This window comes from Nicotiana tomentosiformis, chromosome 5, assembly GCF_000390325.3.
Source record: "Nicotiana tomentosiformis chromosome 5, ASM39032v3, whole genome shotgun sequence".
Taxonomy (NCBI): Eukaryota; Viridiplantae; Streptophyta; class Magnoliopsida; order Solanales; family Solanaceae; genus Nicotiana; species Nicotiana tomentosiformis.
Window position 1 is genome coordinate 14092041 of NC_090816.1, and position 15792 is coordinate 14107832.

The following is a 15792-nucleotide window of genomic DNA, read 5'->3' on the forward strand; positions in this document are numbered from 1 at the left end:
TTTACTATAAATTTAAAAATTATAGCAGTAAGATAGATGCGTACATCTTACCATGCTCATACTTCACTTGTGGAAATAAATTGGGATGTTGTTGTTGTATATAAAAAAAATATTATAAGTCACAAGAATTATTAATTTAAAAGGCATAAAAAAAATTACGATAAAAAAATTATTTAACTCTCAAAATCCAAAAATCCTCACATAAATGGAGACGAGGAGAGTACTAATTTTAACGAGCAATTTAAGTTCATTTCTATTATGGGAAGAAGTTTTAACTAAGATACGATAACGTCACATACTCCATTTCTAAAATATAAGTACATATGCTATAAATCTAAATAACTTAGTTAAATTGATCATTTATGCATGTTCAAATGATGATAGATAATTTTGAGTTCAAATAATATAGTAATGTAATTATGTAAATAACATTGATTTTCCGCATTTAAATGATTATTGTTTCCATGTGTCACATACTGATTGGCTTCTTTTGCCATTTCACGACGTTTGAGACTCACGCACTTTCAGTGGTGGACCCGAGATTTTTATCAAGCGGGTTCAAAATGCGAAGAAGCAAATATATAAAGAGGTCAAAAAAATATATATCATTACAACTGTCCTCTACGAGTTTTTATTTCCTGAAACGTATTCATAATAGTCTCATCAGAAATGGTGTTAAATATTTTTCTTTCTACATAAGGTACCAAACAACCGCTCATGAATTCGTCATTCATTCGGTTTCGCAATTCACTCTTGATCGACTTCATCGCCGAAAAAGTTCTTTCAACGGTAGCAGTGGCAACAGGTAGAAGCAAAGCAAATTTCACAAGGCGAAACACAAATGGATAATTCAAATGCTTCTTTGTCTTAACTAGTGTTTCAGAAAGATCAACAAGTCCTTGTAAATTTGAGAACCTTTCATCAACATCACGAACATCAACAATACAAGTTTCAAGCTGATTCTTGAGTGTAACCATTATATTCTCATCAAAATCATCAGGATATAATTCAGTCATCCTCAATATCTTGTTTATGTCAAAACTGAAAAATGAGTCAACTGGATTTAAGCAAGCTAGTCCAACAAGCAAGTTCGTTGTCACCTCATTAAAACGAGCATTGAGTTCTTGAACTTGCCAATCAATAATCTTAAAAAATAATCAACACGATAGTGATGTAAAATAGTATAATCAGCAACTTTACGTCGAGATCTTCCAGAGTTAACATAGAGGTCATCAAAGTTTGGTATCAAAATATTATACTTGACACAAAATGCAGATACCTTATCAATAAGTGAATCACATTCTTCTTCTCTTAACTTTTGCAACCGTTTCTTTGCCACTTCAACAAGTAGAATAGCATTTGCAATATCTTGCTCCTTTTTTTGTAAGGACGTATTAAGCTCATTTGTGATCGCCAAAATATCTCTCATTAGGTGCAACATGAAAGCAACCTCAAATGTTTGACAAGTGCTAAGATATCCCTTTGCCTTAGCTCTTTCTTTTAAAGTCCGGACATCAACAACGATAGTATCAAGAACATCAATAATTGAGCCAAATATAGAAATAAAGTTCTTAAAAGATTTGTAGTGTGAACCCCAACGAGTATCGGCAGCTCTAGCAAGACCAAGTTCTTGATTCAAACCCCTACCAGTTTCAAGTTCACCCATGTCTAATGCCTCTTGAACTTTTTCTGCTTGAGATTCTCGAAGATCATCCATACGTTTAAAAGAACCTCCCACTATATTCAATACATTAGAAACCAACAATACAAGTTCTCCCACTTCAAGATACTTTTTGGATACCGCAACAAGAGTCAATTGAAGTTGGTGTGCAAAACAATAAATGAAATAAGCAGATTTACTTTCTTGTTGAATCAAAGTTTTGAGGCCACGTAAATCCCCTTGCATGTTGCTTGCTCCATCATAGCACTGTCCATGCACATAAGATAAATTCAAAGAATGTTGAGCAAGGTAATCAACAATTGCTTTCTTTAAACACAAAGCAGTAGTATTACGAACATGAACGATCCCAATAAAATGCTCCACCATAGATCCACATCTATTAACATATCGCATGACAGTAGCTAATTGATCTTTGCGTGATACATCACATGATTCATCAACTAGTAATGCAAAAAAGTCTCCATTTAGATCGTCCATAATTTCTTTAACTGTTTCTATTTTACATGCAATGATAATGTCTTTTTGAATTTTATGAGAAGTCAACTGATCATTCTTTGGAGCCTTTTTCAACACAAGATCACGAATTTTATCGCACCTCTCTGTATACCGTGAAAGAATCTCAAGAAAGTTACCCTTGTTTAATGATGATTCATCTTCATGATGTCCACGAAATGCCAATCCTTGATTCAATAGGAGTCTTACCACCTCAATTGAAGCCTTCAAGCGAATTTTGTATTCGAGCTTGGTTTGAGTGGATTGCCTATCAAATGAAGTTTGAGTTGAATGTTTTTGTTTTAATAGATCTTCACATTTCCTTTTTGCCTGATTATAAATACTGCTCGACCCATGCATATCTAATATGTTCTTTTTGTGCAAGCTCTTAAATCCTAAACTTGAAAATACATCACCTCCACCTTGATGAATGCCTTCATCTTGAAATAAGTAACAATACAAACAGTAAGCTGCATCTTCAATCACACTATACTCCAACCAATTATGATATCCTTTAAACCATTTAGGATTGAAACGACGCTTTAAGCCCGAAATATTTCTTTGAGGAAACTTATGATATCGGGGTTGGCAAGGACCTCTTCGGAGGTATTCTCTTCTAATCTCATCATACTCATTTGGATGAAAGTCTCTAATGGGTAATCTCTCCTTTGGATCAGTCTTTAAAGAATCGAGATTTATTCCTTGTCTTTGTTTTTTTAGAGGATTGAGGTTGTTCTACTAATTGGTTCAAATTTTCTTCCACGGAAGTAACAATTAGAGAGGATGAACTTGATTGTGGCAACTTGGAAGATACCGGAGGATAAAATCTCTTCATTGTAATATAAACTGGATTACCAAATTAGAATTCGAATTAGAAGAATAATTTAATTAAACTTAAATTTAAACTAACATTTATTCATTCTTCACCAATAATTTAATTTTTTTTATTTTACATATCATTATATTATAAAACAGTTAGATGAGATTTTAATCATCATTAAATAGCTTTGGACCACAACTTTGGAAGTTCAAAATGTCTTTACAAGAGTTATTGTTTTCATCATAACTTTTCTTGAAGCAACAAAGAGAATAAATAAAAAAATCAGCAATGTATTTTCTAGTGATGGGCAAGTATTTTAAAGCAGATTGTTTATATCATGGAATAATTGAGTTAATTGAAATGAACACCTATATAATGCAGTTAGCCAAACACATATACATAAGACACTCATACACTTAGAAAATAAAATTAATCTGAATCCAATGTGTTATAGTCAATTAGTCATCCCTAAATCACTTAATGATAAGATAGACCTAATTTATATGTATAAGAAAAAAATTAAAAATCAGAGAGAAACCTGATGGTGATAGTTGATGGTGAGAGAGTGAGAGACTAATGGCAGGAGACAGTTATGGAATGAAGCTATATGACCTTGAAATTGAACTAAAAGATTCAGCAGAGAGAGAGAGAGAGAGAAAGGGAGGGAGGGAGAGAGAGACAACAAGCATTTTTTATGAAATATGCAGAGAAACAGAGAAGGGTTTCGGAATTGGGGTTGTTAGTTTGGGAATGGGGTGGGTCACTGTATTTTAGACATAAACGATATCGTATTTAAATAAGAAAATTGTATTAAAACAAAATAATTCTGACTGGTCTCGAACTCAAGACCTTGGGAAAAATTTGAATCCACTTTGCCAACATGCTATTCGTCATCAATGTTTTAAGCGGGGTCAAAATAATTTTTATACATAAAACGTTCTTAGAAATATAAAATATACTTATATATACAGTGTTATTTTTCGACGAAGCGGGTTTATTTGAACCCTCTTGACCCTACGTAAGTCCGCCCCCGCGCATTTTGTTATTCTAATAGATTATCAACTAGGTATTCAACAGGTACATCTTAATAAACATTAAGAGCTTGTTTGACAAAGTTTCTGACCGGCCAAAATTACTTCTTTTTTTCTTTGAAAAAGTACTTTTTTAAAAAGTTAATTATTTGGTCAAGATGGAGAAGTATTTTTGGCCAGTACCAAAATCGTTTTTCTACTTTTGGGAAGAAGCAAAAAATTCTAGCTTCTTCCAAGAAGCAAAAGTAGAAGGAAAAAATTATTTTATTCAAGACAAAACTATCCTCACTATAAATTTATATTTTCAAAATTATTCCTTATTGATTTAAGTTTTTCTTTTCATTTTTGTTTTTGTTTTTACCATTCTTTTAAATTTAAAGATATCATATACATGAATCACATTGTAACTTTCCAAATTCTTTATTGACTTTTCTTATTTTTGATTTTTTCTTCGTGTAATGTCTTGTAACTTTCTAAATTATCTTCTTCTTTTTTCACCCTAAAGCAAACTAACTACATCCTTCTTTGGATTATCAATTCTCTTCTTACAAATAATTATTTATAATTTCTTCTCTTATAGGCTATTAATTCCCGAATCTTTAAAACAATTATCAAATCTAATTTTTAAAAATCACTTAAAAATAGGTAATAAATTTATAATTGCATCGCATAATCTATATATTATTTAAAGAAGAAGAAAAAAAGCCTCCACATTAATCCAAGTGACAGCCTCACAATAGACCACTTGGCAATTCGGGACAAAGTTAGTTAGGTAATAATTAGTTATTTTTTTAATTTATTTTTTTTAAATTATGTATTATGTGTTGTTAATAATTAGTTAATCTTTTTGAATTTGAATTTAAACATACTTAACTATTTTTTTTACGGAAATAATATTTTTTTATATATTTAAAATTATTTCTATTTTACGCTCAATGGCATCTTTCAAGTTAGACATTCAGAGTCATCTTGTTAGAGCTACCATAACATTATAAAATTTCATCCGACGACATTCTTCTACCGATAAAAAATTCAACTATTATGCTAATGAAGACATTACCGTAGAGATTGAGGAAGGAGATGGACCTTATGGTATTCCTTTAGAAATGCAAGGCAATTCTTCTACTAACATGGAGGTGTTGTGTGATAGAATTAGAGATGAAATTGTTGAGAAATGTTATCACGTGTGACTTTGCTTATTATTTCATGATGGATTATCAATCTATAGTAATTTGTGGAATACACTTCTAATTCATACTGAATGATGTATTTTGATAATTTAAATTATCATGTAAACAATAAGTAAATATACTAGATAATATTATATGCTTTGGTATAATTATATATGTTATATTGATTTAAATCTTTAATATGTATGTTTACTTTATGTTTTATAATTTATGTAAATAAAACAAAAAAAATTAAAAGTCTCTTACAATAAATATTTAAGTTTATTTTCTATTTAAAATAATTATTAGACCTTGGTACTATCCTTTTTTGTAATTTGACACTCAAAAGTACTTTTTTAGAAAGATCGATCAAACACAATTTATTTACCAAATGTTGCAAAGAGTACTTCTTAAATGAATTGGTCAAACACAAACTGTTTTTTTTTAAAAGTATTTTTGGATAAAGCACTTATGAAAATAAGTATTTTTCAAAATAAGCGATTTTTGATAGCTTGGCCAAACGGGCTCTAAGAGTTTAATAGAAAAATTTAACTCGATCTATAATAAAAGCAATTTTATACCCTAGGCTTGAATCTAAGATATGTGTGATTAATGATAAGCAAGTACTTACCAACTTTGTTGGTTGTTTGACCATTGTTCCAATATTTAGATGGACATTTAAAGGGAAGTGCGTATATGGTTTGCATACGCTTCAAAATAAGTGTGTGTAAGTGCGGCTAAGTGGATTTGTCTTGTTCTCCGAACTTCCACATTTATACGACCATTTAGAAAATCAGTAGTTTGTGGACATGTGCAAATTTAATCGAGAAGGTCAAGAGGTTCAACATTCTGCGCGTTTCTGCGGTGGAGGAATCTACTATCTTGTTACTACTTATTGCGCGTGTATTTAATCTCAAAGATCACATTATATTATATCAAAAATTATATTTGAATTGAATATAAATTAAAAGTTGAAGTGTAGTTCTTAAAAATAATAATTATTAATCTTATTTAACTAACTCTATAAAGATAAAAATTATGTTCCATAGAGGTTCTCCATCATTTCATTGGATATATGCAACTTAAAAGCATCGACACGGATATATTTTTTTAATAATTTTTAAATACTTCCGAATTTGTATAAAAGTTTATTTTTTGGGAGGTTTGAATTTTTGAACAACAGATTCATTTTATTTATTTTTGATAAATAATTTTTGGCTTTGTCCATATTTTTCTGCGTAAGAAGATAGTGCAAGGAGAACTAATATGCACAAAGTTGTAAATTAATAGAGGAACATTAGAAAGAGAAAAACGTATCAATAATATATAGTTCCAAATTGTTGCGTGTTGATTTTTGTCTCGAATTTGTTTAGGACATAATCTTATTTGGAATAGTAAAATTTTATTGATTTTGAGTCATAAGTACGTAGGACTTAATTCGTATATAGTTTAAATATGAAAAGATTTAATAATCAAAATTATAGTTGATATTAAAGTTCTAAATATTAGAAAAATAAATAAATGACTATCTTGTCTAGTGTGAACTCTATTTTAAACGGGTAAAAAAGACGAACAACATTTCGATAAGGGCTTTCGTGCTTTTAATATAATTAATTTTAGGGTACGCGCCTTGCGCGTGTACCCCGCACTAATAAATATAAAATTTTAAAAAGTTACATAAATGATAATATGCTTAAGTTATAAAATAAAAATTAAATAAAAAATATAAGTTCATGACAATGATGAATGTATGGTTTTAGCCTTGTGTTTGTGGCATTTTGAAAGAAGATTCGCATCATGAGAGACAATTTTAAGAATAACTTCATGCATTTTTTCAAGTTATGACAATTATTGCCTTTTTTTAAAAAAAGAAATGCATCTTTATAGATTTTTTTTTTCCAGAAAATTAACTCTTGAAACAATAATGAAATCACTAAATGTAACTAAAATACAAATTAAATACAAATATGCTATAGTTTCCCTCTAAAAGTGCTTGTGTTGTTAGGAAAATAAAAATATACGACTGACAAAAATTCTTTTGAATAAACATCTTAATTTTTATAAGGTAAAATCTTAATAGATTTTAAAGCCTTAAATTTTAGACTTTCTATCTAGTTTAAATAAAGAAATATTTAATAATCATATTTTTAGTTATTTTTAATGTGCTAAATGTTAGGGAAAATTATTAAATAACTACTTTGTCAGGGTGAATTCTATTTTTGAGACTAAAAAAGGCGAATAACATTTCACTAAGGACGTTCGTGCTTTTAATATAATTGGTATTAAGGTACGCGTTTTGCATGTACCCATATTAATGAGTATATAATTTTATAAAATTATACAAATATTATTAAACAGTGTGTTAATTGAGTTATACAATAGTAATAAAAAAATGTCAATTCATTATTGTGCTTTTGCAACTATTTATCGATTATGGTTACGTATGGTATTCATGCTTGACAAAGATTGAAAAAATAATATGGAAAATTACCTCTAGAATAATTATATTTGGATAGGTTGAATTTGTGTGATTAAAACATAAATACATTAATTGTCGTATAAAGAAACTTAAGTGTCTTTTATTTTGACAAATGTGTTGAACTTTTTTCTCGTAAAATCTTCCAAAAGAAAAAAAGTTAGTCTTTGTAAAAATTGATAAACATGTCTTAAGTTGTTTTCCGAATATTGAAAAATTATTGTTCCTGGTTGATATTTTAAAAAAATAAATAAATAATTATCAGTTTATGTAGAACTTAAAAAAAAGTCACAGATACTTATTTTCTCCTACTGTTAGAACAAACGCCACCTTATTTTGATAGACAAGGCAACTTTAATTAATAACCACATCGTTACTTTGCTATTGATTCTCTTTAGTTTTTCAGTTTTGATATCACTTGTCTTTTACAAACTGATATGTTATACAAAATAAATATGAAAAGAATTTATATAAGATATTTATTATTAAAACTTTCTAAGTCATTCAAATAAGGAAGAATTTAATATATAGTATTTAGTTGATTTAAAAAATCCTAAGGTTTAGGGGGAAACTCAATTGACGATAAAAGTTTGGATCTTTACACAAATATGCGTGGTTGCAATTTAACTTTATTTTTATCTAATTTAGTTAACATATGATTAAAATAGTTCTTACCAAAAAAAAGGACTAAAACTTAGACATAGATGCCTTCTACGATTTCTAATTAATTATAAAGATTATTAAACCTAGAAAACTTAAAGTAGAAGAGTAAGATTCTTAACAGTTTTTACATAATTAGGAATAAGCGTGGCAATTCACAAAGATCTTCGACTTCTAGGAAACTTAAAGTAAAAAAGTAGGATTTAAATAAGGAAAGTTTTAACAATAAATTTTTTTGTTGATTTTAGCATCCTAAATAGTAGGAAAAATAATTGAATTACTATTTTGTCCGATATGAATTCTATTTTTAAAGGGTAAAAACGGCGAACGACATTTTGCTAAGGACTTTTGTGCTTTTAATATAGTATAGAAACTTAAAGTAAAAAAGTAGAATTTAAATAAGGAAAGTTTTAACAATAAAATTTTTGTTGATTTTAGCATCCTAAATAGTAGAAAAAATAATTAAATTACTATTTTGTCTGATATGAATTCTATTTTTAAAGGGTAAAAACGGCGAACGACATTTCGCTAAGGGTATTCGTGCTTTTAATATAATATAAATATAGATATAGATATAGATAGATAGATAGATAGATAATACTAGTAAATTTATCCGATATGTGAAAGACCACACTAAATTTATGAAATGATATTTTCCTAAAATCTAAATATTTAAAAAAAAATCCGAAAAGGTAGGTTCTTCCAAAAACTAAAATGTTAAATAGTAACCCCTGATCATTTTTATCTCTATCTCTAGCACTTCGCATGAACTGAAATTTATTATGAAAATGATCTAACTGTAGTGAAGATACGTTTTCCGTTTAGGATTTCATGGCTCCCGATAATGTGACTTAAATGTCAATGATTTCTCCTTGTAATAAGATTTAGCTGCAATAGTTGGGCGTATCTAGGGGGTTCCATGGGCCCGCATGGGGTACGTGAACCCATGCTTTCCGCCCTAAATCATGTATAACAATATTATTTTTTTTCAAAAATATTTAAATATATGTGTATGCACTCATGCTCAAAATATTATATAATGTGATGATTATTAAGCGTACCTCTCTAGGAGAGGTAGTGAGTTCAAATCTTATGTCAATGATATTGTTTTTTCCTTTTCTTTTTTCTAAAAGTAACGCCCACGGGAGATGGTCGTGTCTGGTGTTATTTTTTGCGTATTAATTAAGTACTTTTTCTTTTTATTTCTTTTTTTTCTTGGTTTATTCTTTCAAAATTTTCACACATTGAAATTCTTATTCTTCTTTTGTCGCTGTAAAATCTTATATGATTAAACAAAATGTGTATATTAAAACTAGTAGCAATGTATGATGTAACATATAGCCAATGGGTTCAACTAATCTCAATATTTTCAACATGGAAAAAATTACTATTTAAAAAAAAATTTGAACTTATTATTCCAAAAGTGCAATGGGTACGCAATCGTAAGAACTAAAGGTTGAACCCGTAAAATTTATATTCTGGATCCACCTCTTCTTAATAGTGTACCCATCCTACCAAAATTCTGGAACCGCCTCTCGCAATAGATTTTTATTTTACTTGCTGCAAAGGAGTTATATAAAGTATGATATAGAGTAAGATCTTTATGCAGGTCTTAGTGCGACAAAATATTTATTTATAAAGGAAAACAACATGTTGAGCCTAGTATCAATATTTTGGTAAGTATGCCATCACTAAAAGCAATTGTTTTAATGAAGATAACTTTGGACAATTTGAAACACCAAGCTACTAAACTATAATTAGTAAGAACGAAACGACAAAAATGAACATCTGTTGCGAAAAACTACAAAAATAAACATCTATTAATAATAAAATCTATAGTGACAACATTTATAACAAAGGAAAAATATACAACATGAATCAAGCATATGGCACCAGTAATGGCACCTTATACGTATTACGTACAAAATTGATCTGTGTCTAATCTGTTATTAGCAAGCCTTCTGCCGTAGTGTATAGGAAGGATATAACTGCATGAATTCAGAGGCGGACCTACGTTGCATGTAGAGGGATCACGGGACCCCGTTAATCTCGGCAAAAAGCTTGTATATATATGTTATATATATATATATCTGTACATATATAGGACCCCTTAAATATTTTAGTTGTGCCACTACAAAAAGGTGGAGGGATGAAGTGGTTTTGTTGGGGACTTAAAGTCCCTTGTTTGCTAGATGATCCTGGTTCGAGTCCCTCATGATTTAGTTTTTTTTAGTTCATTGAATACAACTACTTGCTTTATATACTTAATAACAAATTGTTTTAATTTATTCTTTATTCTTTTTCTTTTGAATTCAATTATAGTTTAGTTCTAACTTCTAATACAAAATAGTTAATTAATTGTTTTTTTTCAAATTCATCCCTTAATATTAAAAGCTTCAAATTGAAACTTATCACTCCAAATAGAAAAATATAAATTCTTATGCCACAACCTTCTTCATCAATCACTTTGACTCCGACTCAGCAATGGAAACTAAGAGTTTAAGACTCTTCTTTAGTTTTTTTACTATTAAGATACCCTTAATCTTGATTTCTTTAAAGTTTGAACGCCCTTTTGATCACTAACCCCTTTTTAATTTAAAAAACTAGAAATTTTAAAGTGCGAAACATGCTTAATCAAACATTTTCCCTTCCCATAGCACCCATTTTGCGAAGAGATCTCTCTTTGTTCGGCGCTTTCTTTCTTTAGAACTTCTTTTTGTTTATACTTGGATGATAAGTCATTATAATCATTAAGTTTTTAAAGAGTTGCACGCCGAATTTTATCGCTAGTGATTAGCACACAATGGTGCCCCCGTCGTGCTCAAATCATGGGTCCGCCTCTGCGCATGACAACTTGTAATGACCCAATAGGTCATCTTCAATTTTAACCTTCATTTCTGTGTTACGAGACCTCGAATAACTCCATTCAGTTTTTCTCGATTTGCGTGTGCAGTCTGTATCTTTTTCCAAAAATTTTTTATGTGAAAAACTAGAGAAAATGCAAAATTTTGCCTTAAAAACTCATTTGAGCTAACTTTGGTCAACGTTTTATGTAAAAGAATCCGGATCAGTGTTTTGACTGTCTTGGTGGGTCTATATCGTGATGTGGGACTTGGGCGTATGCCCGAAATCGAATTTGAAAATTCCTAGCTTGATTTAATGCCATTTGTCGGAAATTAGAAATTTAAAGGTTTAAAGATATCAAAGTTTGAAGTTAATTTTATTGATATCGGGGTCAGAATCCGATTCTGGAAATTAGAATACGTCTGTAATGTCATTTATGACTTGTGTGCAAAATTTGAAGTCAAACGGAGTTGTTTTGGTATGAATCGACATTCATTTTGAAATTCGAAAGTTCATAAGTTCCTTAGGCTTGAATCGATGCGCGATTCGTGGTTTTAGTGTTGTTTTATGTGATGTGACGCTTCGAGCATGTTCATATGATGTTTTAGGAATTGTTAGTATGTTTGGTTGAGGTCCCGGGGGCCTCGGGTGAAATTCGTACCATGTCGGTGCATTTCAGAATCCTTGAAATATGCTGAACCTGCTGCTACTGGTTTCCTTCTTCGCGTTCACGATGGAGGTCTCGCGTTTGCAAAGGGTTACTGGAGAGGTAGACGAGATCATTCTTCGCGTTCGCAAAGGTAGGCACGCGTTCGCGAAGGCATGATAAGTTGCTCACCGCGTTCACGAAAGAGGGGCTGCGTTTGCGAAGAGGATTCTGGCAGCTGTGCACTTTTGTGCATCGCGAACGCGAGGCTCATAGCGCGTTCGCGATGAAGGAAATTTGGGCAGTAATTTTTAATCTCTTGACAGCAGAATAAAGTCTTAAAATGAGACTTCGTCTCATCCTTCCATTTTTTCGATTTAGAGCTCGGTGATAGGCGATATTTCGGGAGATTTTCAAGAAAATTATCGGGGTAAGAATTTCTAATTCAATTTTAGTTAAAGTACTCAAATCTATTGTTGTGTTTAGCATTTAATTGGTGTTCTAAGTTAGAACATTTTGAAAACCCCTTTGGCTAACTTTGAGGATTTGAGGGTCGAGTTATGGTCAGAATTTAGTAATTTTGATATGGTTGGAGTCGTTCAATGGGGGTCCGGATTTCGTAACTTTTGTGAATTTTGAGACGTGTGCCCCACGTTGACTTTTTGAGTTGACTTTTTATTTCTTTGCAAATATCGTAATTTTTATTGTTCGAATTGGTTTGCTATGGTTATATTTATAGTATGAAATTATTTTGGCTAGATTCGAGCCTTTTGGAGTTGAATAATAGAGGAAAATGCTTACTAGTGGATTGAGTTAGTGCGATTTGAGGTAAGTGTTGGGTCTAACCTGGACTTGAGGGAATAGGGATCCTTGAACTATGTGCTATGTGAATTTCATGTGTAGCGGCGTATATGCGAGGTTGGGAGTGTATATACGCCGTCAATTGCTTGCTTCCATGTCGACCCGTATTTCATTAATTATAGTATTCCATGTCTTGATTGTTACGTGCCTTAATTGCTGCATATGCCTTAACTTGCTACTTGTCATTTATTATTCTCGCATTATAAATGTAAATTTCTTCCATATTTCTATGCTTAATTGATAATTGCCTTATTTGTCATACTTGTACCCTTTAACTGCCATATATTTGACTTTTGTTGCTCAGTATTAATTATATCCTTTCATGATTTGGTACGAAATTCCCTTCTTGATTTGTAGCTTTCATATTCGTTTATCGTAGAAATTCTTGTGATTCGAGTTGTTAAATTGATTATATTTGTTGATTTATCTATGGATCGGGTTGCACGCCGCAACATGTTGATTAAGGGTAGATTTATATTAATACGGTGGGATCGGGTTGCACGCCGCAACAGGTGAAATAAGGGTCGATTGATATGGTGAAATAAGGGAGAATTATGATATTGACTATGATTATATGGTGGGATCGGGTTGCGCGCCGCAACATATATTTACTTATTATTATTGATATGTACATGGAAGAATAAGGAAAAGTTATGTGGTACAGTGGGATCGGGTTGCACACCGCAACAATATATGTGTTTTGTATCCTTTGTTGTATTGTGTTGACTATGGTGCTTTCGTACGAGACTATGAGGATTGGTATTTCTGTTTTTTTTACTGGTTTTCGAGGATTGAGTTATTTTCATGAGTTAACTGCTTTATTTTCCCGTATGTTCCTTTCCTGTCATTAGTTTTATATACTGCGTACATGTTATTGTAAGTGGCCTGCCTTAGCCTAATCATTACTTCGCCGAGGTTAGGCTCGGTACTTACATAGTACATTTGTACTCATACTACACTCTGCACTTCTTGTGCAGATTTTGGAGTCGGTCCCAAGGGCGGTCAGTAGAATGCTTGGTTGACTATTGGGCGAAGACTTGAGGTACAGCTGCCCGGTGTTCGCAGCCCTGAAGTCCCCTTCTACTTTATCTTAGTTGTGTATTTCTTTCAGACAACTTTACTTTCATTCAGACCTTTATGTGTATTATTCTAGTAGTTCGTGCATTTGTGACACCAGATTCAGGGTTGTATTTAGTTATTCGGTTATTATGGCTTTCCGCACTTTATTTCAGTTTTATCATAGCTATTTTCATAAATTAACATTAGTTAAGTTTGATTTGTTTAAAAATGGCTTAAGATTATTCTAACGTTGGCTTACCTAGCAAGTGAAATGTTAGGCGCCATCACTATCCCAAAGGTGAGAATTCCGGATCGTGACAAGTTGGTATCAGAGCACTAGGTTGCTAAGGTCTCATGAGTCACGAGTAACCCTAGTAGAGTCTGGAGGATCGGTACAGAGACGTCTGTATTTATCTTTCAGAGGCTATGGAGTTTAGAGAGAACATCACTTCTTTCTTACTCTGTCGTGCGATTTGTATCCTATAATTGATGATTGAACCCTTCTATTCTTTTCCTCTCACAGATGGCGAGAACACGTACTACATCTACCGCCGGACAGGAGCCAGAGCCCACTGTGGCAGATATAACTAGGGGCAGAGGCCGAGGCCGAGGCGCTCCAGAGGCAGAGGCAAAGGAAGAGGCAGAGCTCAACTTAGAGCTTGAGCGGCAGTACCCACAGTAGAGCCTCAAGTGGATCTTAAGGAGGAGGTTCCAATTCAGACTGTACCCATTGGACCAACTTAGGTTCCGGAGGGGTTCATATCCACTCTAGTGCTTCAGGACGCTCTAGTCCGTTTGGAGGGCCTTATGGAGAGTGTGGCTCAGACCGGTATGTTTCCGGTGGCACCAGCCGTCTCTCGGGTTGGGGGAGGAGCACATACTCCAGTTACTCCCACCCCGGAGCAGGTGGCTCCCTAGTATCAGACTCTAGCAGCCCCGCCAGTTGGGGTAGTTCTGCTGGTTATTGTTGCACAGGCCGGTGATAGCCCCGCTCTGCTTTTGAGGCTATGTTAAGGTTGGATAAGTTCACCAAGCTTTTTCCTGTTCATTTTAGTGGTGCATCATTTGAGGACCCACAGGATTTTCTAGACCGTTGCCACAAGGTGTTGCGCAACATGGGTATAGTTGACACCAATTGGGTCGATTTTGCAGTATTTCTCTGCCCGGAGATAGTAGAGAGATTATATGTTGACTAGACCAGCTGGGTCTCCTTCACTTAACTGGGATTAGTTCTTACAGCTATTTCTAGAGAAATTCATCCCTGTCACCCCGTGAGAAGAGTATCGCATGCAGTTTGAGTGACTTCAGCAGGGTGGTATGACTGTCACCCAGTATGAGACTCGATTTGTGGACTTAGCTCACCATGCTACTATCTTGCTTCCTATTGAAAAGGAGAGTGAGGAGATTTATTGATGGGCTCACTTACACTATCATGATTCAGATGGCCAAGGAGGTAGGGAGTGATATTTCCTTCCAGACGACCGTGAATATTGCTAGACGGATCGAGTTGGTTCGTGCTCAAGAGAGAGGGCCAGTGTCAGATTAGAGGCCTCGTCATTCCGGTAATTTCAGTGGCGCCTCATATGGAGGAAGGTGTACTTAGGGTAGGGGCCATCCTCCCAGGCCATTTCATTCAGCGCTTCAGGCATCTCACAGTGCTTCAGGGAGTCGTGGTTCTTATGTACCTTACCCTTGGCAGCCAACCTACAGTGTGTGAGCACCTAATTTTTGACTATACATGAATTATTTTCCACTCATCTCACCAATACCTCATATGCCACTTCCCCCACTCATACACTCACTTTGCCCATGTACTTCCCTCACATAATCCTTCCACCAACACACACAGACACTCACAAAAACAATGAGCTTCATCTCCACCCCAAACACATACAACATAAAGTCAAAAAGGGAAGGAGGATAGAGGGGGACAACACAGGAAAATGAGAGTAAAAAGAGGAGTAAAGAGAGAATAAAAAGAGCACTACTGCTCATTAAAAAAAGAAAAATAAAGAAACAAAGGCCCCCTTTTCTCTTATTAAAGCAGCGAATA

At 32.9% G+C, this 15792-nt stretch overlaps 1 protein-coding gene across 1 annotated transcript; it reads right to left on the minus strand.

Moving 5' to 3' along the window:
* Window positions 1-608: 608 nt before the first annotated feature.
* Window positions 609-2533, minus strand: LOC104098114 (uncharacterized). The gene is made up of 2 exons (XM_009604776.1): window positions 1280-2533; window positions 609-1145 (listed from the first exon to the last, which is right to left on the minus strand). The coding sequence occupies exons 1-2, from the start codon at window positions 2531-2533 to the stop codon at window positions 609-611; spliced, it is 1791 nt and encodes a 596-aa protein (XP_009603071.1).
* Window positions 2534-15792: the final 13259 nt, after the last annotated feature.